General features: G+C 40.8%; 1 protein-coding gene across 1 annotated transcript in view; it reads right to left on the bottom strand.

The window, feature by feature from the left end:
* LOC109929754 (metabotropic glutamate receptor 8) overlaps nucleotides 1–20,994 on the bottom strand; it is a 365,314-nt gene extending 344,320 nt beyond the window's left edge. Inside the window, exon 1 of the mRNA XM_020529332.2 lies at nucleotides 20,518–20,994. Coding sequence (XP_020384921.1) covers nucleotides 20,518–20,994 — 477 coding nt within the window. The remainder of the gene's footprint in view (nucleotides 1–20,517) is intronic.
* Between the last annotated feature and the right edge of the window lie 6,130 nt (nucleotides 20,995–27,124).

Here is a 27,124-nt window from a genome sequence, read left to right as displayed (position 1 = left end):
TGATCCCAAAATTCTTTCCTCCTGTCAACCTAATCACATCTAAGAAGATCTATTCATTGACTCCTGTGATCCTTTTCTGCCCCATCCCACAACATTTTAACCATGAGCTCAAACATTAAATTTTAACAGTGCACGCTGTTGTGATGTTGGTATATTTTTCTATTCCTGCCTAAAATTAGATTTGGATGCAATGAAACTTTCCTCAACTGCATGCCAGGAAAAGTCAAAATCATCCTTTGGCTCCTGACAGCATATTTATGCCTCTCTCCCCTGACCTTCATCAACCTTCCTGTTTCCCATTGCAATGTTACCCCTAAGGTGTGAGCTTTCTATATCTCCACTAACCATGATCTGAGCCTTTGTTCTCCTCCAAATAATCATAGAATAGAATCCCTACAGTACAGAAGCAGGCCATTCAGCCCATTGAGGCCACACCTAACCCCCAAAAAGCATCCCACCCAGACCCACCCATTATCCATTCCATTAGTTTCCAATGGCTAACCCACCTAGCCTGCACACCCCTGGACACTATCAGCAATTTAGCACGGCCAATCCACCTAACCTGCACATCTTTGGACTGTGGGAGGAAACTGGAGCACCTGGAGGAAACCTGCACAGACATGGGGATAATGTGCAAACTCTGCACAGACAGTTGCCCAAGGGTGGAATTGAACCCAAGTCCCTAGTGTTGTGAGGCAGCAGTGCTAACCACTGAGCACTGAGGCACTGTGCCACCCAGTTATTATCCATTACTGTTGTGACATCTTCCCTTCTGCTGCTGAAATTCTAATAAATGTATTCTTCCCCTACGGCTCATGCCGTCCACCAATCTCTTTGCTGGCCACACTGCCTCCGTCCTCCACAAGCTACAAATATCTAGAATGACACAATCTACAAACTGTTCCTCAACAACGTTCTCAGCTTCCTGTATTCCGAATGAGCAGTACAACTTCCATCATCACGTTCATCCCTTTGTGAATTGTCTCGTCTCGACACAGTCTGTGCTGGTCCAGCACCAGTCCATTTTTTTTTATTCTTTGCTGTCTCTACCCATAGTCTAGTGTTTGCTTTTTTAAACACTTTGCCGCTGCCCTCTGGATTCTCCACCTTGAACCTTTCCTCCCTGCTTGCAAAAGCTTCCTTAACATCCTTTCTTCAGCTACACTTTGTTAAGCACATCCCTAGCTCTTTCCTCCATCTATAATCTCTCCAAACATTATCCATCTTTCTGTAAAGTACCTGAGAAGCCTCCTTTTAACTGTGGTTGAGAAGATATACTAGGGAAATGTTGTTTCTTAGATATTTCAGTATACAAGGCCAAGAGGGATTTGACTGTACAGTTGAAACACTTCTGAAGTGTCAGTAATCTATGTTCAAACAACAGCTGCACGTATGGTTGCAGGCGACTGAGGTTGGGCAGGTCAACCGAAGGCCATGAATTTACTACTGTATTATTCATTAATAAAAGTGGTAATGCTCTCTCATCAGTTTAGTAATAAACCTGACAAATTCTTTAATATCAATTCAGCAATAAAACTGCTGGATTATTTAATATGAGTTGTATTTTACAACTGTCAGATGGCAAAATGTCAATGCAGCAATCCCAGTTGCAAATTCACATGGGATAACAGCAGTATGTGGAGGTTGAATGCATTGTCCCTGAGAACAGTCAGATATACACTCAATCTTACTCGTATCTTTACAAGATGTGGAGTGCTGTTCAGCCACTTTGATCACAAGATAGTGGAAGAACAGAACTGGAGGACACAAGATGGCGCTAGTGAGAGACCTGGATAGAAACCGTGATCAAGTTGGTCTGAGCTATTAATACATCTCTAATATGCAGTGGCTAGATATAAAGCAGCAGGCTCACAAATGGTGACACAGGAGCTTGAAGGAAAAGATTTTCTTTTAAAGACAGTAAAATTGCAAGCAAGGGGAGGTGATATCCTAGTGGTATTATCACTAGACTATTAATCCACATCATATTCTAGAGACTGTGGTGTGAATCCCACCATGGGTAGTGAAATTTGAATTCAATTTTTTTAAAAATCTGGAATTAAGAACATTATTATGACCGTGAAACCATTGCTGGTTGCTGGAGAAAGACCTACCTGGTTCAGTAATGTCCTTTGGGAAAGAAAACTGCCATCTTTATGGGCTCGGCCAACATGTGACTCCAGACCCATAGCAACGATTCTTAACTGCTCTTGAGCAATTACAGGCAGGCAACAAATGCTGGCCTAGTCAGCAATGCCCACATCCTGTCAATGAATATTCAATAATATTTTGTTTGAATGACTGGAGACACGAGAAAATGCTGGATAAATCAAAGTTCTTACTTTTAAGAGTTAAGTTCCTTCATATGAATTTCTTGGAGATTAACTAAAACATTGCTTTATTCACTCCAGTTTCATTTCAACAGCTTGAAAAATGTTGGACCTTTCATGTCAGAATTGCCTATGTAGCTGCTACTGAACCTACATTCAACCAAGGGAGATGTATATATGAGCATTCTCAATACTTGAACTTGCATCAGAAATGGAGCAAGTGCAATAAAATATAAATAAATATAATATAGAAGTCTTTAAAAAAATCTTCTTGTTTGCTATTTTCTACAAGTACCCCACCCCTAGGCACGCCACCACCACGCCAAAGAATAATTACAATTCTGTTACAGCATATCTGCCCTTGAGGGCATTGTTTAAAAATTCCATTGACTGCCATGTACATAAATTAAAAAAAAGCAAAAAAAAAACAGATTTTAAGGCAAGGTTTCCACTGAATTAATTATGTGTCACATAAGATGCAAATAGGCTTTTAGACACTCATCACCTATCATTACGTTTGCTCTCCATTGGCAGAAATCACAGCCTTATGTCTGTCAAGCATTTGCTTAACAGGATTAAGTGCCAAGTAATGTTGCTTCATTCCTCTGGGAACAATTCTTAAATGTCTCCTGTCTGTTTAGCTTTCTGGCATTGACTAGGCCTTGCTGCTGAATGGATTTTATGTGTCATGGCTCTTTATGGCTTTAAAGCACAAGACACTTTGCTGTGAATTAAACAGGTACATTATACTGCCCCAGTATAGACAATTATATTGTGCAATTATTTGCAGGTGATGAGTTTTTCTTTTATTTATGTGTCAATGGTATTGCTAGACAAGCTGCACTGCAGACAAGGTATCCAAATATTCATAACTCTGCTGTTGAGTGAGGTTGGCTGTGGGTCAAAGGCTGATAGAGTTTCCCATATGGAGAGGGGCGAAGAAAATATTGTAACCAAATCCTGTTAAGTTTGCAATATGTTATAAACAAGTTGGGCAAGATTTTCAAAGCAACATGTAGTTTACATTTTACTTGAAAAACTGAATATAATTCCATCTTAAGTGTTCAATATTTGTCCTGTGTAGGGACAAGTGAAGATGACAAGTGTCACAATGGACAAAAAAGAAATTTTACAGTAACTCAACATTTGCTGTTACCTCTGTTTAAACAATAAAAAGAGTTTAATCTCTCCCTGCACCATAGTGCAATGGTCAGTTTACTCACCCTTATTCCAGTCCTTGCTCTTAGCCACACAGGAATCTAGAACTTGGATAATTGCGAGAGCCGTTCCCAGTTGGATCGGTGTCCAAAGTTCACCTCCAGCTCAACTACGTAGGAGGGAAGCTATTGGGGAATTTTTTCCCAGGTGGCAGCCACATCCTTCAGTCAAGGTACTGAGAATTTGGTCCATGGTCAATGACAGGAGAATGTGACAATGACTGATGCAGGTAACTGAGTCTAGGAGGTACCAATAGATGTGCCTCAGCTGTTGCAATTGCCTAAGTTCTATGTTTTTACAGCCAGTGTGGCCAAGAGCAGGGGTTAGAATGCAGATGAGAAAACTGACCATAGCACTACGTTTTTTAACAAATTAAATTTAGACATATCATTCAACAATTATATGTAGTTGCATCAAGTGATTTAACTCAGTATGCTGGAAATCAAATATAACACTTATCTCCTTGTAGCAGTGTCAATTAGAATTTATAAAAAGAGCTTAAAATTCACCAGCCACTCAACTACCTGATCACCAAATGAATGCTTCTAGTTCTCAAATCTCATGGCAGGTTTATGAGTATGAGTTCCCTCTCTCAAATCACACCTCTTTTGTAAAGGCTCAAGAGACCACCTCCTCAACACCTCCCACCCCCCTCACCGCCCCCTCCCCATTCCCAGTCCCCAGTCCCACACCATGAAATTCTCTTGTTCACCAAAATCCTAAGTTTACCATCTATCTCAAGCTCCCATCTTCATGCATGATTACCTGGTACAGTTAACAAGACGACAGTACCCATATTTGTACGAGCTGAATTCTGCAGAGCTGAGTTAAGCCTTGCTGACTAGAGAAACCATTTTGAACTAGTTACATAATTAGCTACCTCTCCAGCCAGAAGCCTAAGACTGAACAAAACTAAACTTTAAAAGCAAATTGTAGCTACATGAAAACTTCACTAGATTTTATTAACCCTTAAAATTGTCTCATCTACCAAATTTTGACATTTACATTCTGTCTCACACTGCACTCAGTCATGAGTTATTATCATTCTGCTTGCTTTTTATTCTTTGTGGATGTAACAAGTAAGTTGGATAAAGCAGAAACAGTTGATTCAGGGTATTAAGATTTCCGAAAGGTATTTGATAAGAAACCATATAAAAGGTTACTGCACAAGATAAGAACTCAAGGTGTTAGTGATCATATATTAGCAAGAACAGGTAATTTGTTTACAAACAGGAACAAAGAATTAGGATAAGTGTATTATTTTCAGGTTGGAAAGCTGAACTTAGTAAAATGCCACAGATGTGGCATAAGTGCCATCAGTGGTGGAGACTCAATGATTTATGACATATTTTAAATGACCTGTTTGAAGGTACTAGCTTGCTATAATCAAAATTACTGATGTAGCCAATTTTTCTAATGATAAAAGAAGTCTTGCTACAATTGTGCAGAGCATTCTAGAATAGGCCACATCGAGGAAACTGTGTATAGTTTGGTCTACTTGCATTTGAAACAATTTGGTGAAGAATCACTAGGCTGATTCCAGGGATGAAGAGGTTATCTTACAAGGAAAGATTAATTCTGTACGCATTTGAAATTTAAAAGAATAAGAAGTGGTCTTACTGAAAAATAAAAAGGTTCTGTGAGACATTGACAGGATAGATGCTGGGAGAATGCTTCACTCGTGAGAAAATCTAGAACGTTGAGGGGTGGGGGGCACCATTTAAAAATAATGGGTTTACTGCTAAGATGGAGATGGAGATAAGCAGCCCACTTGATTGGCACACTGCCACAAACATCCACTCCCACCACAGTAGCAGCAGTGTATACTATCTACAAGCGCGCTGCAGAAATTTGCTAAAGTTCCTCAGACAACACCATCCAAGCCTATGACCACTTGCATCTTGAAGACCAAGGTCAGCAGATACATGGAAGCACCATCAGCTGCAAATCGCCATCCTGATCTGGAAATATATCTCCATTCCTTCGCTGTCGCTGGGTCAAAATCCTGGAATTCTCTCCCTTAACTGCATTGTGGGTCCAATTACAGCACATGCACTGCAGCGGTTCAAGAAAGCAGCTCACCACCACCTTCCCAAGGTCAACTAGGAACAGGCAATAAATGCTGGTCTAGCCAGTGTTGCCCATGTCCTGTGAGTGAATAAAAAAACGGAGAAATTTCTTCACTCAGATAGTCATAAGTCAAGGTTGTTCTTCCACAGAGAGAAGTGGAGCTGAGTCATTGAATATATTCAAGGTTGAATTATACAAATTTTCCATCCTCTAAATCTCTCTGTTTATCCATAATTGCCAGCTTCACCCCAATTAGAAAATACTTTCATTCGTCTTTCTTAGACCCTAGGTGAATATCTCCACACATCAAAATATTCTTTCCACAAAATCATTTACCAAATAAGACATAATTATGCTGTCACATTAAAATTAAGATTGCTGGTAAAATTAATTTCCATTCATTCCTTTCATATCTAAGGGGAAATAACCCCTGTATGTTATTTATATAAAGACAGTTTGCCTATGATTTGCTTCAACTTGTAATAATCATATAATACTTAATTTCATAGTGGAACTAGTGCCAAAATATGAGAGATCAGTTCATGCCAAGATCAGAAATAGACAATCATTTATTTCTCTAGCAGAATGCTCATCTCTCACTGGGCAGGATATTTCAAAAGCCATGATTCTCAATGTCCTGTATTCCCTTTTAAACACACTTCATTTCAGAGCTCTGCATCTGAATCAACCAACAGCACTGACCATCTTGATTTGGAATAGCAACCAACTTGTTGCTATGAAGAAAATGACACATCTTTTTCAGAACATTTTGTTCTCTAGTTTCCAAGTAGAAGCTCGAAAGTGCCACTTACACCAACCTTTCTTGACATATCTGTTTGAATTTTCTTAAATAATGCAACTAATTCAAATTGGTTATTTGAAGTTGAAATACATCGCTTCATTCAGGTGACAGATCAGTACAGAAAAGCGCCTTCAGGTTAGTGGTATTCTATTGCAATAGGAACATCAGACATTCTAGACAGGAAACCCAGAATGTGGAATGTATCTCAGTCAGAGTCAGAAGCTCAACTCACTTCCTGTTATAAAATGAGTTATCTGCTCCACCCATTCCTGGGTTATATATAAATGATTTCTAAACCTTTCCATTACCAATTTTTTCATCTTTGCCCTGGACACTGACCATACCTTATGATTACTGTGATAATTTTAGGTCTTTTCTGCCCTGTAAGTCTGTATTTTGGATATTATAAGGTTATTCCCAACTAGCAATCACTCTAACAAAATCCTTATGTGCCTGGTTCTAGGTGAACTTTTCTTAATGTATCCAGAAAAATAAAAAGCAAAAGCTTTCTGATGATTATTTTCAGCTCTTGGATGTAACCTATACCTCAACAGTTCTTCTGTCATCTTTGATTAGCAGCAGCGTATGGCGCAATTAAACCTTGCTGAAGGCATAAAATGTCACATTTATTGTACAATAGGTGAACTAATACTAATACAACATGCATAATGTTTACAGTAAATGTTACATAACATAGCTCCTCCAAACAATTCTGCAAAAAGCGTCAGAGCCCCTTGACTAAATCATTATTTCACTAGAAGGGTAATAGAACTCTGAAATTTTATCCCCAAAACATCATGGCTTCTGGGTCAATTGGAACTGTCAAAACTGAAATAGACAGTTCAGTAAAGGTATCAAGGGATATGGAGCAAAGAGTAGTAAATAGAATTGAGATGGAAACCAGCCATAATTTAATGGAATGGCAGGCTGACTTGAGGAACTAACTGGCCTACTCCTGTTCTAATTCTCCTCTCCCTTTCAATTAAGATTTTATTAACACAAAGAATCTTTTTGTCTTATATTTTTCACTACTGCAGAAGTTAAGCTAGTTTTATTTAACATTTCAAAGTCCAAAGCAGGCACTCCCAACCCATTTCCATTTGATTCAATTCACCTTTCAAAAATTTTCCCCAATATATGTGGATTTGATGCTTATTGATGCTTTCTGCCAATTTTGTTGTTATGTTTTGTTGCTATCTAGTTTTCTTTTTATGGAACAAGACACATGTATCTTTAGCCTTCCTTCCATCCATTCATGCGCATATTTTGATCCCTTGCTGGATCTAATCCCATCAATCCATTTCCACTTTTTGACTCTTTCTTTCTGAATTTCTTTTCTAATTATTGCTCTGACACATTATGCCTCCTTTCACTTCTCCAATCTCTATTCTCTACCCTCCCAATTCCCTACTCCAAGCCTTCAATATTTCTTCACAAGCCAGCTCTTTTGCTGTTATTCCAGGCTTGGCTCTCTGTTGGATAAACCTGTGGCTTTCCTTTGTGCCTTTCTTGGCATTCTCCAAGGGGCTCAATATTAGCAGCAATCCCAACGACTTCATTTCACTCTGTTATTGGCCTACTTATCCTGTGTGTTTGCTGGGGACTAACCATGTCAATCTACTTCCTGGCCAATTCACTCCTCCCAGAGCAGTGCTTCAACCGTCACCTCGCCTCTTTGCATCTCCATCCTGATGGACTGTTCACATGTACACAAGCCCTCATCATCCATGAAGGTACTGTGGATAATTGCATTACCATAGATTTAACTGAAACCAGGCTGAAGAGTGATGGCACTTTCTCTCTTAATGAAGCCTCCACCCCAACTCCATCTTCCATCACTTGCCCTGTCAAGATGGTGATGTGGTGCTCATCATCTGTCTCATCTTAGCCTGACCCCCTCCTCCTGTGACACTTGTTTTCCTTTCCATTTCAGCTTGTTCCACCCCTCTCACTACTTAGAAATGACTTGCTTTTGAATTGAGAAATTGAATAAGAAGCTTTTAACAATCCTCAACAACAACTGGAAGCATCATACTTAATGAATGATCATGTTTGGTGAGGTGGCTTCTGTTAAATGTTTCAATGGATGTTACAGTCTACTCATTTTTGGATAATAAAATTGCACACAGCAGCCCTCATACAAACATTTCTGTTGCAGGCTTTAATGAAATATGTGTGGATGATGCAGCAGTGCAGTGAGCACCAAAAAAAAATCACAAGTGAGTTATTACATTTACAACACATACTTGATAAAAAAAACAGACTAACACTTTCATGTGTGGGATCCTGTCAAAAGAGGTGATTATTGCAGGGTTGTTAAAATGAATATTCTTTAATGGCAGAGACTGAAAGATAGCTATAAGACAAGGGTGATGAGGGGAGAATGTTGAGAAAAATGGGTAGACTGTAACATCCAATGGAGAATTTAGCATAAGTTATCTTGTCAAACCTGATTACTCATGCATACAATGCTATCAGTGGTTATTGATGATTGTTAAGAGCTTTCAATTCAATCTCTACATTCAAAAGCAAGTAATTTCTATGTAACTCAAAGAGTTAAACAATCCATAAAAATCACTTTCCATTTATTTGCATCTTGTACAATCTCAGGATGTCTCAAAAATGTTTCACCGTCAATTAAAACTGTGAGTATGGTCATAGTTGTAATGTAAGAAACAAGGCTGCTGAATTTGCATAAGCAAGCTGCCAAAACAACGTTGAGATCATCAGCAGGTAATCTGTTTTGCTGAAGTTGTTTGAGAAATAAATAATTGGTCTGAACAAACATTGCTATAACAATATTTTCTGCATTAGGACAACATCACCAAGTGAACAGTTCCACTCCAAATTCATTTTCTGGAATACTCCTCTTTCCCTTGCATGCTTCAGAATCAATTGCAGAAAGTTACAGCCAGCTAACTGATTAATCAGCAAAACATGACTTCAGCTATTCACAAATGGAACTCTGCTACAGCTTACCTACTCACTCACGAACCTCACCATCAGTTGTTCACTCCTCTCTTGTTTTGGCAGCTTGCTTATGCAAATTCAGCAGCCTTGTTTCTTACCTTCAGTGCAGCAAAATATCCCAAGGCGCATTATCAATAAGGAGCATTATCAATAAGAATGTTGACAATGAGCCACAAAAGAAGGCAGAAGACTTGAGGGTTTCTTAAAGATATGTGTTTTAAGGAGCATCTCAAAAGAGGAAAGCAAGAGACATAGAGATGGAAGGGTGAAAGGAAATCCAGAGTATGGGGCCAAGGTAGCTGAATGGGTGATGCAATCAAAATTGGGGACGTACAAGATATGGGAACTGGAGAAGCACACAGTTCTTACCTCCTTACCATGAGCTAGAGGAGATTACTAAGTTAAGAAGGGGCAATGCCATGAAGGGTTTTGAAAATTGTTTTTAAAACTGAGATCAAATGAGGAATCAATTTAGATGACCAACCACAAGGGTGACAAGTGAACAGAACTTGGTGCAAGTTAAGATATGGTGAACGCAGGTTTAAAATGATCACAAATTTATCAAGGGTAGAAGGGGCAGCAGGAGATGAGCTGAGCCAGAGTCAAGATCAGAGGATGGTACAGAGGTGAAACTAGGTAGTCAGGGTGATGAAACAGATTTATAGTCTGAAGCTCATCACAGGGGCAAACAAGATTGCAAATTTCAGAAAGAGCCAGGGGACTAAATGGGAGCAGTGGTCAAGGGGAGGGAGGTGTTGGAGAGCTTGCTGTATGCCAGTTAATAACAGTGATCAGATTTCAGAAAGGAATTTGTGTTAAGTGCTTTGAGGCATCGCTTAGAGACATGATAAAATGTTACATAAATGCAACCATTTAATCTCAACATATTGCTTCAATTATAGTGTGCTTGAATAAACAAAATGGACTCAATACAATTCAGCAATTAGATAATTCACATGAATGATAGACACATAAATGAGCATGTTGCTCTTTATGTGACATTACCCCATCTTTAACACTTTGTTTAAAAGAATTTATGATGACAGGGTATATGCGTGTGTTAATTGCAATAAATTTGGGAAATAAAAGTGATGCAGTCAATTTACATCCCATTCAAGAATTGTCAATTTACCTAAAAAGCATCAATCAAAATCTAATTCAAAACACTGTTGGAAAAATGAGTACTAGCACAGACAGTAACAGAAAATCTGTTGTGCATCATTTCATACACTGTGTTATAGCTCGTAATAGTTACTTCCAAAAAAATAGACATTATCTTTGTCTCCTCTCTAGTTCTTTTTTTTCTAAAGTGGTGTCCTCTGGTTAGTGACCCTCCTGATATTGGTAACGGTTTCTCCCAAACTAATCTATCAATGTTCTATTCCTCAAACTTTTGAGAATATCCATCAAATCTCATAATTGAAAGCCTGTTCCTTCCTTCAGTCTCCAGCACTGTAAAGAATGGACACTTATTTGTTCTAAACAAATGGTGCACTGGGAATAACCACATCATTTATTCTGAATTGAGAATTAACTCCCGTGTAGTAGCATGTTATTTCTACTGATGTTCTACAACAGCAGCATAAACTGGACTTGCCTGCTACAATCTGTATTTATTTGTTTCACAGGGCTGGAAGTAATGTAATTTTCCATGAGTGCTCAGGGAGCAGTGGATGAAAGTATAAGCTGTGGACCCTGGCTCACTACTGAAATGAACGGAGAGTCTCTTCACTAGTATCTGGGAATTAAATGTGACCTAAAATTTCTGAAGCCAAAACACCTTTCAGCTGCGCTGTCATTTATTCTGGATTGGATGACATTTTCATGTTGGGTCCATTCATTACAGAGTTGGAGGTTTTCATTATACAAAGGATTCTGTGCATTTTGTGGGTCACATAAATATTTAATGGTTTTCGATAAAACACTTTTTAATTGAATAAAGTATTTTTTCATTATTAATAATCTCTTTCTGTTCTCACTTTTCTTGGATCCATTTGGCAATTCATTCTTAGTATGTGGGATTTGTTAGCAAAGGCAGTATTTGTTTCTCATCCTAGTGTCCTTGAGAAGGAAGTTTTGTGTCATCTTAGTGAGCCACTGTTGCCAGTTGGTGAAGGTGCCCTCACAGTGCATTTGGGCAAAGAGATGCAGGACCTTGACCCAATTGGGCCATGGACAATCATTTGCCTGGGTCAGACAGAAGTGCTCACAGTGCCCTTTAAATGGCCAATTAACAGCTCCATATAACTTAATATTTCAGTCACCTAAATGTTTGGGTGGTTTTATTATCAAATGGTTCACTTTCAGAAGGAAAACACCATTTACTAGAGTGAAAAAGGCCCTTCATCTTGTGATTATTCTCGACTTGGGGGTGTGTGCAGAAAAGTACAGCAGCACAAAAATCCACTCGAAAATGCATTCAGTGTCATGAGCTACAGCCATTTAGATTTTCTAACAGCTTGTACATTCTCTAGGCTGGAAGAACACATTAATAACTTGACACCTTTCAATTCACAGAACAGTCACACTTCTGTCTCCTCAGAATGCAGGTGTAACATGTGAAAGGAAGCATCCCACTCTCATTCTGATGTGACTGAGTAATAGTTCCATATCATTGGGAAACTATTGAATTGAGAAGCATCTCTCCCCTAATCTGCTTCTACCCTGCTTCCTTAAGCCCCTCAGCGACATCTGCAATGTAGTGTACCTACAGTATGAACATATGTATAAAGAGCAAAAATAGACCATTCAAATCCTCATGCCTGCTCCACAATTTAATAAGATTGTGGCTGATTGATTGTGGCCTCTACATTTCCACCTATCCCTGATACTCTTTGACACTCATGTTAGTCAAGAAACAATATAACTCTATTTTTAAAATAGTGAGTGATTCTGCCTCCGCTATTCTCTGAGGAAGAGTGCTACAAAGATTCACAATTTTGAGGATTAAAAAGTCTATCATAATTCAAAGAGCAGGTTAACTGGATTGGCATGGGTAATGCAGGGTTATAGGGATGGGTCTGGGTGGGATGCTGTTTGGAGGGTCATGATGGGCTGAATGGCCTACTTCTACACTGTAGGGATTCTATTGTAAATCACTGGATTTTTTTGCTCCTCATTTTCCCTTCTCCAGGAGAACAATTCAACATCAATTCTACTTTGGCCTCTCCTGATCCTCAAACTGTTCTATACTTTCTCTCCTCCAACTCGACCCTGCCATTACGTTTCCTCTAACCCTACTCCACAAGCTTCATTTGTCTGTCCTGTTTTACCTTCCCATATTTGACTTCTTCTAATGTTCAGCATCACTGCCAATTCACACTTAGCCCCATTCAATTTGTAAGGGGTGCAGTTTGCTCCTCACCGAACATTGCCCAGTTTGACCACAATAGCAGCTTTTTTTCGCTTTATGCTGCAAAAGAGACTGCACCTGTTTAACCACAAAACTTTGTCCTTATCATTTTCTCTTTACCTCTTCAATAATTTCCTAAATGATGGGTGTGCAATGAAAAATCTAAGTACTGCATCACACTGCTTCTAATATCTTTAAAAGTTTTGTTCACTGAGGCATTTTACAAAAACACTAAAGACTAAAAAAATTATTCTTTAGCTAAACTTACAATCTTTATATTTGTGATGCAGGGGTGGATTTTGACTTTTATGCCATAGGGTAAAATGAGCAAGTCAGCATCCCATTTTACTGCCTTCCCCAAAGAAGTCAGTAAAAATAAAATTGGGAGCGATGTAGAACAGGCTGTTATTTTATTATCACCCATTTCATACTGTCCCACTAAGTCAAAATTACCCCCCTTATATCTCTAATCATTAGTATGATTAATATGAACAGAAAATAAACCAGATAGGAATCACTCTCATTTTTGTTTGAAACTGTTTTGGCTGAATAGAGTAGGGGAGCTCAGAAAAAATATAAGTGATCAATCAATTTTCATTACTTGTCTCCAGTGTAGCTGACATTTGAATAGCTTCCTCTCCTCAGAGCTTTCTCACAATCCATTCTCCACTAGAGTTTCCATTTCTCTGACTCTGGCTTGTTGGACATCCTCCATCTCTTCATGGGAAATACGGCTTCAGCTGTGTAGACCCTACAATTTGGAATTTCTTCCTTAAACCTCCCATCTTCCCACCTGCACCTTCTTGAAGTGCCCCTTTAAATCCCATCTGTTTGATCAACAGTTAGTCACCTTTCTAAATAGTTGCTTAGGCTTGTCATTCATGTTTTTCATATTGTTCCCTGGCATTTCTTTTTCTGTTAAAAGTGCAATTTATACACTAATTATCATTACTAATTTCTTGGGTACTGAAAGTAGAATGTAGGTCAATGGTACAATAATATCTAGTGCAATCTTACTGAATAGAAAATGTCAACGTGCATCTGGTGATTGAGAAATTCTGAGCAAGCAGAGGCATTCTTATTTACAAACTAAGAGACATTGGCCTTTGGAAAGGGAATAAACTTGTCAAAAAGCTGAAAGGTACACAGAACAAAAAGATGCCAGAGATGGCAATGCATTAAAGAGGAACTGAGAGGCATGAGTGTAAGACACACATCAAAGAAAAACTGAGGTATAATCGATGTCAAGGAATATATATAGATATAAAGTGCCATTGTCTTTTGCAATGATGAGTAATCAGAATATATCAGACATCAGATGGTGTTGCTGCATGTGAAATACAAAGTAAATGGATAGACAGAAGAAATGAAAGACACCACTGGACAGATGGATTAGGAATGAAGGAGAAAGGGACAGAGAAGGAGAGAGAAGATCCGCAATAAGATTAATATAGGACAGTTTCTCGTCCATTCATGAAGGTTTGTGTACAAGTAGTAGAAATCTGAAGGAAACAGAGGAGAGATAACAGCTCTGACAAATGGAAGAGAAAAGAGCTTTCATTTTTTCTAAAGACAAAAGATGAAAAAAACGGACAGTAATTGGACTGAATTTTCATTTATAGGGTCAGAACTCCCTGACATCAGGTGAATGTGACTTTTAACCGGAAAACTAATTCAAAGTCTGTGTGTGCACTCAATGTTCAAACAGTCAAATACGGAGGCATAGAATGGGTGGGAGAGCTGTGGGCAGGAGTGATTTAAAACCAGTAGAGTAGTGAGTTTAGAGGGAATTGGAAACAGGAGAGTAGGGACAGGCCAGAACAACAGGCACCAGAGTGACCCTGAGATTTAACAATGCCCTCCATGATGTCCTTTTGGGGGTGGTGACATTCTATTTTGGAGAGTGTCAGGAGAAGGCCAGTCGGGTAGACCAAGCAGGCCTGTCCAAAGGTGGTATAGGAAGTGAGCGATTGAAGCTTGGTGAGGAAGATATTGATACAGAGCAGCTTCCTCAAAGTGGAAAGGCAAGTGTAATGGACTGTTACAGCTCTGCAGAAGCAGCCACCATGGAGAACAATTTGGTTCAACAACATTAAGTGATCCCAGCGGATAGAGAAACCAAGGCAGACCGGGGGGGGAATACCATTAACATCATTTCCAGAGGCAGAAGAAATGATCAAAGCTGCACTGCCGAACGCACCCTTCACCCCAGCTTCTAACTCATCATGGTAGAACTGCAAACAATCTCAGAATGGGGGTGGCACAGAGTTATCAACACTTCACAGGTGAATAGCAGGTGATGAGGGAGCGTGGAGGCAGTCACCACTGGGAGAATGGAACACAGGCACAGCTATGTTCACTTGGGTGAAGACACACAGTCTTAGGAGTCATTTACAAGTCAGGTATTCTGGGACCACAGATGTGTAACCACTTCAGAATTCCTTCATATGATGCAAAATAACAGCAGCAAATTATCCGCTCAACATATGAGCAGTGTCACGTTTTAGTGTTTCGAGTGCTTGAGCTCCTCTATTGAGAGAGTAGCCAACCTCATGGACAGGTAGACACAGCATCACTGAGTGTACTCAAGTGCAGCACACTGATATACACAACATGTATGCCATACTCAGTAGATTTGACAGGTCAGTGACACTAATGGTACAAGAAATCATGAAGATACCCTAGTGGGTTGCTGCCCTAAATGTCAAAGGATCCATCAAAGAATTGATGGTTTGGGAGATGATGTTGAGGGAGACACCCCTAACTCTGTCCTGAATCACCATCTGCCTTCTTGGCACCTCTGACTGCACAATGACCTGTGCAAGATGGTTCTTGACTAAGTCTGATCTTGAATAATACCAGTGGAGCAATTAGTGAAGGAGCACCCCCCCCGCACTGGCTACCTCCATCTCATCCCCAACCAGAAGGAGACAACACCGTAAGTGTGGCCATGAGTGGAAGCCATCACATTGATAATATCACAAGCATCCACCCTGTCACCCCCGCCCCACCTCAAATAGATAAAAATAGCTTGGTTGCACCCCAAATGACAAAGTCATCATTTTGAGCAACTTGCCACTTCTCACCTTCAGTTTTGAAATGACAGCATGTCAAACATGTGTAGGGAAATAATCAAGGCTCTCAGCAACATACTGTTCCAAGACCACTTGCCCTCTTCCCTCCTATGCTGCCCTACAACTGCTATATCCATTCCTTTGAAAGAGAAAGCCACATTTGGGCTTGAGAAATGAAATTAAATTTATAGGGTTATCTCAAGGGTTGTTTCCAATAAGCAAATGTATATAAATCATTGCACTTCACAGTCATAAATGGTCTGCAGTCTTCGAGCAGAAGGATTTGTTTATTTCTTTGTGTAAACTGAAAGGTCCCTTCTCTACATTATGAAGCAAATCCAACAATTAATTTTCATTAAAACTAATTACTTGTTCTGGCTCAGAGTATAATCATTCCAATTTAGTGAACCCTGCAGCCAATTATTAGCCCTGTAGGAAGAACAGAATTTCATGTGTAGCTCATTTAAAATTGACAAAGAAAGTGGTCCAGTTACTGCAATGTTCTCCTGAAGGGGTTAGTCAAGATTGAATTGCATTTTGAAGATAATGCAATTAAATTAGGATCATTTTAATATTTCTGAATTACTAAGATTCTGCAGATTTCCAATGGGTAACATGCTGGAAGTGGGATGAAATTTCACTACTGACCATTATCCACTGATTTATTTTAGAAAGACCACTTGAATTGAGGTTGTAATTGACTAGTTCAGTGATATCCTCAAATCCTCAATTGATTGTCATGTCAGCACAAAGTGCCTGGACCCATACTTGAAGTATGATCATTTGTGGAGATACTGAAGAAATGTCAACTTGCCCACATTGCCTTAGGTGGAATAGGGGATAATTGGAACGGGGTGTGGGGACAAGCAAAAAAAGAACTGTTGAAAGGAATATTTGTTTTTCAATACTTGCAATATTTAAATCTTAATATTTTAGGCAGTCAAAATAAGACCTGCAAAGGAAAACATTGCAACTTTTAAAAGCTCACTGTCAGCAATACAGCATATTTTACACATAAAATTGTGCACAGCTCTTCCCACGACATGATGCTTGGACATTTCGTATAGCATGAGTACGGTAGTGTGCTACAGTGTTGTGTTCCTGTATTAATAATCCAGCAAACATGAATTCACATACTATTAAGCTTTTTGAATTCAGCTTTCAAAGAATTTGGAAATCAAAAGCCAACATCTATAAAAGTGACAATGAAGATGGTACTTGAGGAAAGGAAACTTGGCATCCAGACCCAGTCTGGACTGTGTTTAACCTGTTACACTGCAATGTGGTTCCTCTGCAATAACCTAGCCACTCAATTTTGGTGTCACTGTCTCTGGTCCATTCAGGAAAGGTCACCTTTGCCAGCCACATCCACATCCCAAGACTCTTTCCCCTAAGACAATGTGGAAGTAGGATTCCCTCAAGTTCTTATGCAACATGTCTGACTATGAGAAGGTATGTTGGAGCTGATCAGGGTGATTCACCTGCGGAGCCTCCATCCCTTCTCTGTGTGTGAGAATAAACAATCTGTACTCATTACCTTCCTGTAACTGTCCAGCTAAGATCAGAAGCCCAAGTTTCCACCATACTTGGTACAAAGTTCAAATGATGCAAGACTGCCTCCTGCAGGTACTGTGCCATATCTTATAAACTTAATACATTCAGTAATAGGAGCATCGGGCTGACATACATATAACATTACAGCTTTTCCATTCATGCACATTATGACAGCACAGTTTAAAAGCTCTTGTATAATTACACTGTGACTTTGGCCTGTGTAGGTGAACTATCGTGGCATATCAATATTGAAGTAATAATTATTGTAAAACCTACTCTGCATCAAAAAAAGTACCTTTTAATGGCCCTTTTGAAGCATAAAAGCCTATTTTGATCCGTGTAAAACAGGGAACATTTCTTCAAGGCATTTATCGTTGAGCGTGTAGTATTTCAATCAATATAAACACCACTCATTTAGACAACAGATCAATGGTCATATCTTCCACCTTCGCAATTGCTACCCAATTAATGTTCGCTTAGAATGGTCAGGTTGCTGGACTGTTTATTCACTGGAGAGCACCCTGAATGAACGAAATGGTTATGTGTTGTTGGCCTGTCCTAAGACGTCCCATTGTCACCAACCGGCCGCGTTGTTTCTCGCGGCTTTATAAATGACATTGTCACAATCTCGGATACAGTCTGAATCAATCTAGTATCCACGCGTCTGGCCTTTCACAGAACTGTGTATTGCAGACGTGCAGCCTTTTCAGAGCTCAACCTACATCATTTCCTCAGCACTAGTATCACAAACCTCGGCTCTTAAGAATCAGACTGATGAACAGATTGCATTTTGTCAGAGTTAATGGTGAAGGTGTTGTAAGACATGTTGTCTGCTGCTAGCTCCCGCATACAAATGCGATCCTCAACATTCAGGCTCCATAATTCAGTGCCAGTAAAACGCTCACCAACAATGAGCTCCAATTAACCCATTCAGACACTCTCTGTATAAGTCCGTGCTGTTCATGATGTACCGTGTTCGCTCTGGCTTTCATTAAATCCGTTCCATGCCTCCATTCTCATTTTAAGTCTGTTTGCGACCAGACTGTCAGGAGGTAAGATTATCTGGATAGTACAAATGGCACAGACTAACACCTACACTCTTGCTCTGATTTCCACCGACCCAATACATCGTCAGCTATCCCGCTCAAACAGATGCTTCCTGTTCTTTCTTTTCACCCTTAATTTTTCCCCAGCTAGGCAGACTCAACAACTGCTATTATAAACCTAAAAGGTGAAATGCCTTTTTTTTTAAATTTACCGAGTGCTGCATCTTGTAAACATCGGGTCATGGCCTGGTTGAAAGGGCAGGAAGGTGGTGGACATTGGCTCAACTTTTCCAATGGGATGAGGTTTGGTGCCCGGTGCGGTTCCCCTAGAGAGTCTAACCTTAGGAAGCCCGACCGCAAGCCCCAACACTGGGTTTGAGATCGGGACAGTCTCGACCTCACACGTTGGGAGTTGGAACAATTTATCTGATAGACCGGCAGAGGTGATAGGGGATGGCTATTAAACCTGGGGCTGTAGCACTGGCGTACGAGGTCACGCTGTACATCCTCGGGGTAAAAGCTGCATTGCAGGGTAAAAGCAACTCTGGCCTTGAAGATTTTGCTCAGCATTTATAGATGATGGCTGGGGGGTGTGGGGGAGAGAGAGTCTGATGGTGACCGAGCTGGAGAGAGGGAATGGGGAGGGGGGAAACGTTGTATTACCAGGCGACCTTTCCGGTTGAATATAAACAAAAGCGCAAGGAGTGAGAGGCGACCAAGGGGAGTCTGGTTACAAGTCTACACCCGAGACACAAGTTAGTCATTGTTGGGACATTCAGACCCGAACGGACCTGTTAACAGCAGCAACATGTTCCAGAGAAGCCGGTGACAGTGTCTGACACAAACTCGATACGAGCAATCATTGCTTCTATTCATTGCAATATAGCGACCTGAACATTTCAGTGGTGCAGAAAGGCTGATTTTAATATAGTCGAACTCCTGTTCACCATGAAGTGCGCTACAGCAATGCAGCTTTTACCCCGAGCATGTACAGCGTGACCTCGTACGCCAGTGCTACAGCCCCAGGTTCAATAGCCACCCCCTATCATCTCTGCCGGTCTATCAGATAAATTGTTCCAACTCCCAACAGCTTCCCGTGCTTCTCAGCTCGTTCGGCCTTTAAACGAGTGTTTCTTTTCCCCCCTGCTCCTTCGCTCTTACACCAACTCTCCCAGAACTTGGGTCCCTGTGGATTTGTTTTTGGAGAAAACGCCATCATGAACCAACGAGAGACTCCTGGAACTTGCCTGTCTCTTCCTCCAGTTCTCCCACCCCCCAGCCCCCACCTCCCGCCAGCTTGAAGTCAGAAACTGCAAGGCTGCAGACAAATAGCGGCGGCAGATAAAGGAATTATTGCTAGTTGGAGTGCAAGAAATAAAGAATTCCAATCCGCCACAAGATCCTCATTGAACACAACTAATAGTCTCAGTAAACGCACCGCTTTATGGTCGGTAAAATGGATGCGATCTCCTTACAGTTAACATTCGTCAGAGTAGCATTTTGTGTTGTTTAATAAATATTAATAGTGCTTCAGTCGTGTCCCTTAAACATTACAGACTGACACCGACACACAAACACAGAAACACACACACCCAAACCCACACTCACATACACATACGTACTCTCATTCAAACAAACATGCAAACACATTCTATCTCAAGCACACATACACACTAACTCACTCACAAACACACACACACTCAAACATGCTAATACAAACACAGAACCTCGAACACTCACTCAAATAGACACACACACATGCCTACATTCATTCAAGCATACTTATGCAAAAAAATACTAACACACACACACTCACTCATACACGTGCCTACACTCATTCAGACAGATTTATGCAAACACATACAACCCCAAAGCACTCTCACTCACACGCTCACTCAAACACATAGTAACTCAAATACGCACCCAAAACCATTTAGTTACCTAAACACTCTCACGCTCAAACACATACCCGCCTAAACACATACTAACTCGCACGTTCAATCACATATTCTACCACACACACCCACTAGCTCACATGCTCATAAAGACACAAACACATAGCCAGCTCGAACACACACACAGAGTCAGGCAGAGATCTTACCTTAAAAAGTCTCAGTATATTGGCCACCATGATGGAGACGGAACTTGCAGAAGCGCCTATAACTCCCACGATCTTGTCTGGTTTGGTGATAATGGGCGCCTCTCCGCTGGCACACCTCACGTCCGTGGTGTCTTTCTCGATCAAGGCTTGGACGAAGGTGAGGGACTGCTCCAGGGCGTAGGTGTCCCGGGAGCAGGTGTCCAGGATGCGGACCCCTAAGGTGATGTTGGTGAGTAGCTCGGGGTCCCGGTTCAGCTGGTCGACGGCGTGCAGCATCGCCTCCATCCGGTGGATGCCTTTTTCCTTCTTGATTTCGCCGCAGGCGGCTCCGGACTGTCCCCGGGAGTGCACCGGGAAGAGGCCCCCGAGTATAATGTCTCCTTCCAGGCGGATGGAGTGGGCATGTTCCTGCGCAGCGCCCTGGAGCCAGTGGAAGGCGGCCAGGAGGGCGAGCAGGTGGCGGCGCGGTAGCCTCATGGTTCCCGGAGCAGGACGAGCGGCTCCGGCCTGGGGAGGGCAACGGGGAATGCTAGCGGGACCAGAGACTCCCCGGGTGCCTGGGGCAAGGGACGAGACAGTAACTGGAGGCTCCTACAGCATCCTGAAGCAGCTCAGTGACCAGCATCTTGCAGAAGGTTTAGCAGCCTTTCCTTCTCCCCCTGTTCCAGCAATCCCAGCAGAAAGCAGCTAGGTCCTCCCTCTCTCTCTCTTATGTTTGAGCGCTTCTCTCGGTTCGTCAAGCTTAAATTTCTTTGCAAAAGACGAAGCTGCCTCTCCACTCTCTCTGGATACTCGCCTTCTCCCTGCCGGCGCCCTGTTGATGTGCAACGAGGAGATAAGAGAAATAAATGAATGGGGAATTAAACCAGCCTTAAGTTCACTGGTGAAACAGTCAACAGCACACAAGCACCCCTCCCCTCACTTGCTGCCCCCACTAAGCTCTCACTCAGGAGAAATATCCAGGACAGCTCTGACCCACCCACAGTAACAAATCCCCTTTCAGAAACTGGGAATACAAATCAGTGGGCGCCCACTGCGTCTCCCCAAGCCCCGTTTCCCACTGGGCGCCAACCAAGGCTTGCTCACTTTGCGCTCCCGTTTGGACAGCCCAGCGCCTGGCGCCACGTTCCCCAGCCTCGCACCCTCGCTGTGTGTCCACTAGCACCGACACGGAGTCTGCCTGGAGGATGCTATAACTCCTTTATCCAATCTCGGCACCCGGCAGTCCCGCGTCAGGCACGGCGTTACTCTAACAGGAAGATTGTCCGCACGGCTGCTGCTTCCTTCTCAGCCTCTCTGTCCCTCAAATCTAACTGCTCCACAGCAAAGTGATCTTATCCCAGATCAGGAAAAGACGTTCAGTCCCTGAAAACTGCTCTGTCATTCAATTCGAACGTACACAGCATTGAAACAGGCCGATCGGCCCAACAGATCGCTGCTGGCGTTTATGTTCCACTCGACCCTCTTTCTCTACACTTGATTTAAGCCCATCAGCAGAACCTGTATCTCTCTCCTCGATAACATTGGGTTCCCTCTTAAATACACCTATTTTATGATCCTGAAGAACATTCGAAACAGGCTTTAAACATTTTCCCCCTGTTTGTTTTAATGAGGTTTAGTTACATTGCGCTTATATTCATGTATCATTGTTTTGGCTTCATCTGCCAGCGCACACATCTTTTCCTGGTATCCTATCAAATCCCTTCTTCATTTTTAAACCTTTTCCAGCCCATCCACAGGTTCCTGGAGAAAATAGCCACCCCCTGTTCAGTCTTTCTTGATAGTTGCAACCCCTCAAATTATTCATTAATTTCTTTTTCATCTTCTCCAGTGTGTTTTGTCAGAAGGAGACCAGAAATGTGCACAAGTTTGGTCTAACCAAACTTCTGTACAGGTTTAACACAACTTCACTGCTTTTCAAATACATGTCTTTAGAAATGACCACCAATGCTTTGCATTTCTAATAGAGTTGTTCACTTGAACTTATCCTATTTAAACCTCCTCTTATTTCCAAGGAATATATTATTTTTTCACAGCAAGTTGCACCATGTCACATTTAGTGTCAATACTGTGTGGAACTGGAGGAACACAGCAAGTCAGGGAGCATCAGAGTCGACGTTTCGGGCTTACACCTTTCATCCTTCAGATTTTGACTCCAACACCTGCAGTTCTTGCTATCTCCATATCACAATTAGTTCAGTTGAAATTCCCTTGTCATTTAGACACCAACTATTCAACAGGTTTTCTTTTCTTTCTCATTATTAACTATTCCCCACCTTCCAAATTGCTTTTAAATCCAAATTTTAAATTCCAGCATCTGAAGTGTTTACATAACTGGTGAACAATAGTTGTCCCAGCCTTGATATCGTTTGTACATCCATCCATCTGTTTTAACTATCTTCAACACCTACTCGTTGTGTTTGGTTTTGTAGCTAACTTGGCACTTGCCCTCTGATTTCACATGCTCTTACCTTTATTAGAGTTGACTACATGGTACCTTACTGAAGGCTTTTTGAAAACCCAGGTCCATTACATTTGCTACATTTAATTGTGTCCATTTCTATTCCTTCTTCAAAGAATGCAGTGAGGCTGGAGTGCAACCTTCTTTTTTGGAATCTATGCTACTATTCTCCAAGGATAGCATGGTGGCTCAGTGGTTAGCACTGCTGCCTCACAGCACTAGGGACCTGGGTTTGATTCCAGCCTTAGGTGACCGTCTGTGTGGGTTTCCTCCCACAGTCCAAAGATGTGCAGGGTAGGTGGATTGGCCATGCTAAATTGCCCATAGATGTTTAGATTAGGTAGGTTGGACATGGGAAATTAGGGGAATGGGTCTGGGTGGGATGATCTTCGGAGGGGCAGTGTGGACTTGTTAGGTCAAATGGCCTGTTTTCACACTGTAGGGATTCTATGCTGCTTATAGAATCATAGAATCCCTACAGTGTGGAAACAGGCCCTTCAGCCCAACAAGTCCACACCGACCCTCAGAGCATCCCACCCAGACCCATTCCCCTATAACCCATCTAACCTACACATCCCTACAAGCAGTTTAGCGTGGCCAATCCACCTAACCTGCACATCTTTGGACTGTGGGAGGAAACTGGAGCACCCGGAGGAAACCCACGCAGACACAGGGAGAATGTGCAAACTCCACACAGACAGTTGCCTGAGGCTGGAATTGAACCTGGGTCCCTGGTGCTGTGAGGCAGCAGTGCTAACCACTGAGCCACCATGCTGCCCCAAATCTATTCAATGTTCTGGCAAAAATTCCAATGTCTTTCCTCCAGTTTGTTTATCTTTCCCTGGAATGTTGTACCTTTCTTTTTAAATATGAAATTAACATTAACTAATGGCTGATCTGTATTATAATCCAATTTATCCATATTGTTTACTTTATTTCTTAATTCTGTTGGCTAAAAAAAACTAGCAATCTCAAACCTGAAACTTTCAATTAACATAGCAGTAACAGCTTTGTGGTAGAGGAACATTCAGATTTCCATAGCCATTTTTGCTGTCTGATAACAACAAATGAGCTTTAATTTTAAAATTGTGGCCCCTGGGACACTCCCAAGAGAGGAACTAGTTTTGAAAGTTAAGTTGTCAAATTGTTTAGCCAGCCTGGATCCTTCAACTAGATCACCTCTTGCTTTTATATACTTGAGGAACTGCAACGTTTATGTATGCAAGTTGTCCAGAGCTGAACACAGTATTTTAGATGGAATCTCACCAATGTTTTAAATGATTATAACATAACTTCCACCTCATGCCTGATTCAGCAAGGTCAGCAAACAAGCAATCTTGGTTAATAAAAAGTCTTCCATATTATTTGAAATCTTGTTGAGTTTACTTTGAAGTTAAATTTACTTTGGAGCTGCAGTCTTATAGAATCATACAATGGCACTGAAACTAACCATTGAATCTGGGTGTGTTACCCCTCTGCAAGAGAAACTCAACTAGTCTGTTGCCCAGGAAATATTTTCTGTTCATATAATTATTCAATTCTCTTCTGAAAGCCTCAATTGAATCTGCCTCCCCATGGTCTCAAACGATACATTTCAGATCCTAATCACTTACTAAATAAAAATGTTTTCTTCAGGTCACCATTATTACTTTGGCCAATCACGTAAAACTGGTGTCCTCTGGTTCTGGATTCTTACAGAAAGCTGTTTCCAGTTTTGTCGATCTTTTCTGTCTAAACCCCTCATTGTTTTGAACACCTCAAACAAATCTTCATCCTCATCCAGCCCTAAGGGTAAGAGAGCAGTCCCAGTTTCACCAATCAAACCATGGAACTAAAGTTCATCATCACTGCAATTATTCTCATGTTATATTTTCCTGCACTCCCTCTAATGCCTTCACATCCTTCCTAAAGTTTGGGCACATTACTCCAGCTGAGTTGGAATCAAGGTATTATGTATGTGTGTCATAACCTCATTGCCTTTTCACTCAATGCTTGTAAAGTTCAGAGTCCATATGCTTTGTTAACTACTTTCATAACCTGTCATGCTCCCTCCAATGATATGTACACAAATACACCCAGTTTCTTTGCTCCATTAGATTATAGCCTTTAATTTGTATTGTCTTTCCAGCTTCTTGCTGGCAAACCTAATAATTTCACACTTCTTGGAATTAAATTTCATCTGCCACTTGTCCACTCATTCTATCAGCCTGCTCACATACACTTGAAATTTATCATTATCCTCCATTTTACATTTAATAAAGCAGGAGTCTTAACACTGACCCCTGGAGAACCCTATTATATACCTTTCTCCCCTCTGAAAAATAACTAATCTTTATGTCTTGTCACAGTCAATACTGTATCCACGCTACTCTATTATTCCTTTAGCTGACGAACCTATTATTTAGCATTTATCAAATGTCTTTTAAAAGTAAACATACACTACATCAATGCATTATCCTAATCAATGCTTTCTGTTCCCTCATCAGAAAAACAAACAAGTTAGTTAAACATCATTTGCCCATAACAAATTCATGTTGGTTGTCTTTAATTAATCGATATTTATCAAGTGACAATTAGTTTTGTCCTAACTTATCATTTCTAATATTTTCCCAACACCAAGGTTAAACTGACTGGTCTATAATTGCTGGCTTTATCCTTTTTTGAATAAAAAGTGTGACATTACAATTCTCTAATTCTCAGGCACCAATGCTGTATTCAACAAGGATTGGAAGATTACAGGACCTCTGCAATTTTACACAAGATCAATTTTGAAGTTGCCACAACACTCACTAAACCAAACATGAAAGATCTTGTCACAGGAGATTGTGAATTCAAAACCAACTCCAGGCTGCCAGCACCCAAACTAGACACACCAGTGCAGCAATGACAGCGTATTGAGTAGTGGATGAGTTTTACCTTCTGAATGAGGTGCTCAGGGTATCAATGCATGCTACACTAAAATTGAATCTGACTGTTTGCAAAGAGAGAAGACACAACAAAGACTGATCCTGACCACTTCTGATGTCTGCACTTGCTGCTAGGTGTCATTGGTAAACAATTAAGAGAGGGAACTGTGGATTATATCCAGCCCTGCCCTTACCAATTAGCCTCAGTGCATGACATTGAAGTGACAATTTGTCAAACTAGTTGATAATTAACTTGGCACAGATAAGAAATTGTCTATGTGCACAGCAAGGTATTACATTTGAATCACATCAGTCTGGTTAGTTATATATTCTGGATTTTAGCCATGAGCATGTGTGCAAGTTTGCATACATTGAGCAATAAGCCAGACATACTGAGCTATTCCACACCAGGCAACTAATTTACAAAAGAGATAAAGAAGGTCTAGAATTAGAAAATCAAAGTGTATATGTACTTCTCACACCACAGATCAATTCTCTATTTAAACATAAAAATAGTTCTTATTACAAATTCTATTCTATTCTAAAATCTGCTGCAAACCTTAAGAAGGTGGTGTTTTATATTAAAATAATCACAACACAGCCTTCTGAGAAGCCACTTGTGATGAGACATCAGCCCATTAGGAAAGAAAAATCGCAAGTTTGCTGTGACCATGTTCACTCTTATCCTTCAGACACAGAAACCTGCTACAATACTTGGCATGGCCAACATGAGACTCCAGTCCCACACATTGTGGCCAATTCTGGATGGGCAAAGCATTGCCTTGCTAAAATTTCTTATATCCCCCAAGACCAAATTCAGCAAAATGCTACACACTTCTTTCAAATTTAGAGTATTGCAGCCTATAATTCTGCTAGTTTTTAGCTACATTACCAAAATAAGGCTGTTCACAACACTCATGTTAGCAAAGATCCATTTTAGAAAAAGATACATATTGAATTCAATGCAGATGGTGAAACACAATTTATCTTCAGGAAGGTTAGATTGGCATTTAAAGTACTATTACATACAAAATGGTGTACAGAATAAACATGCCTTAACTTTGCTGGCATGTTTACTATGTACCTACCATATAAATACCCTAATTAAATATGACAAACATTCCTAATCTGTTATGCCCCCTGACCAAACAACAATTAAGATCTAAAGCAACATACATGGTGTGTACCAATAAGAACTAAGCTCCTTGTTTTTTTTATGTTAACCTTAAAGCAACATTGT

Source organism: Rhincodon typus, chromosome 18 (genome assembly GCF_021869965.1).
Source record: "Rhincodon typus isolate 14 chromosome 18, sRhiTyp1.1, whole genome shotgun sequence".
NCBI classification, from domain to species: Eukaryota; Metazoa; Chordata; class Chondrichthyes; order Orectolobiformes; family Rhincodontidae; genus Rhincodon; species Rhincodon typus.
The sequence above is the reverse complement of the archived record's forward strand: the minus strand, read 5'-3'. Positions and strand labels throughout refer to the sequence as shown.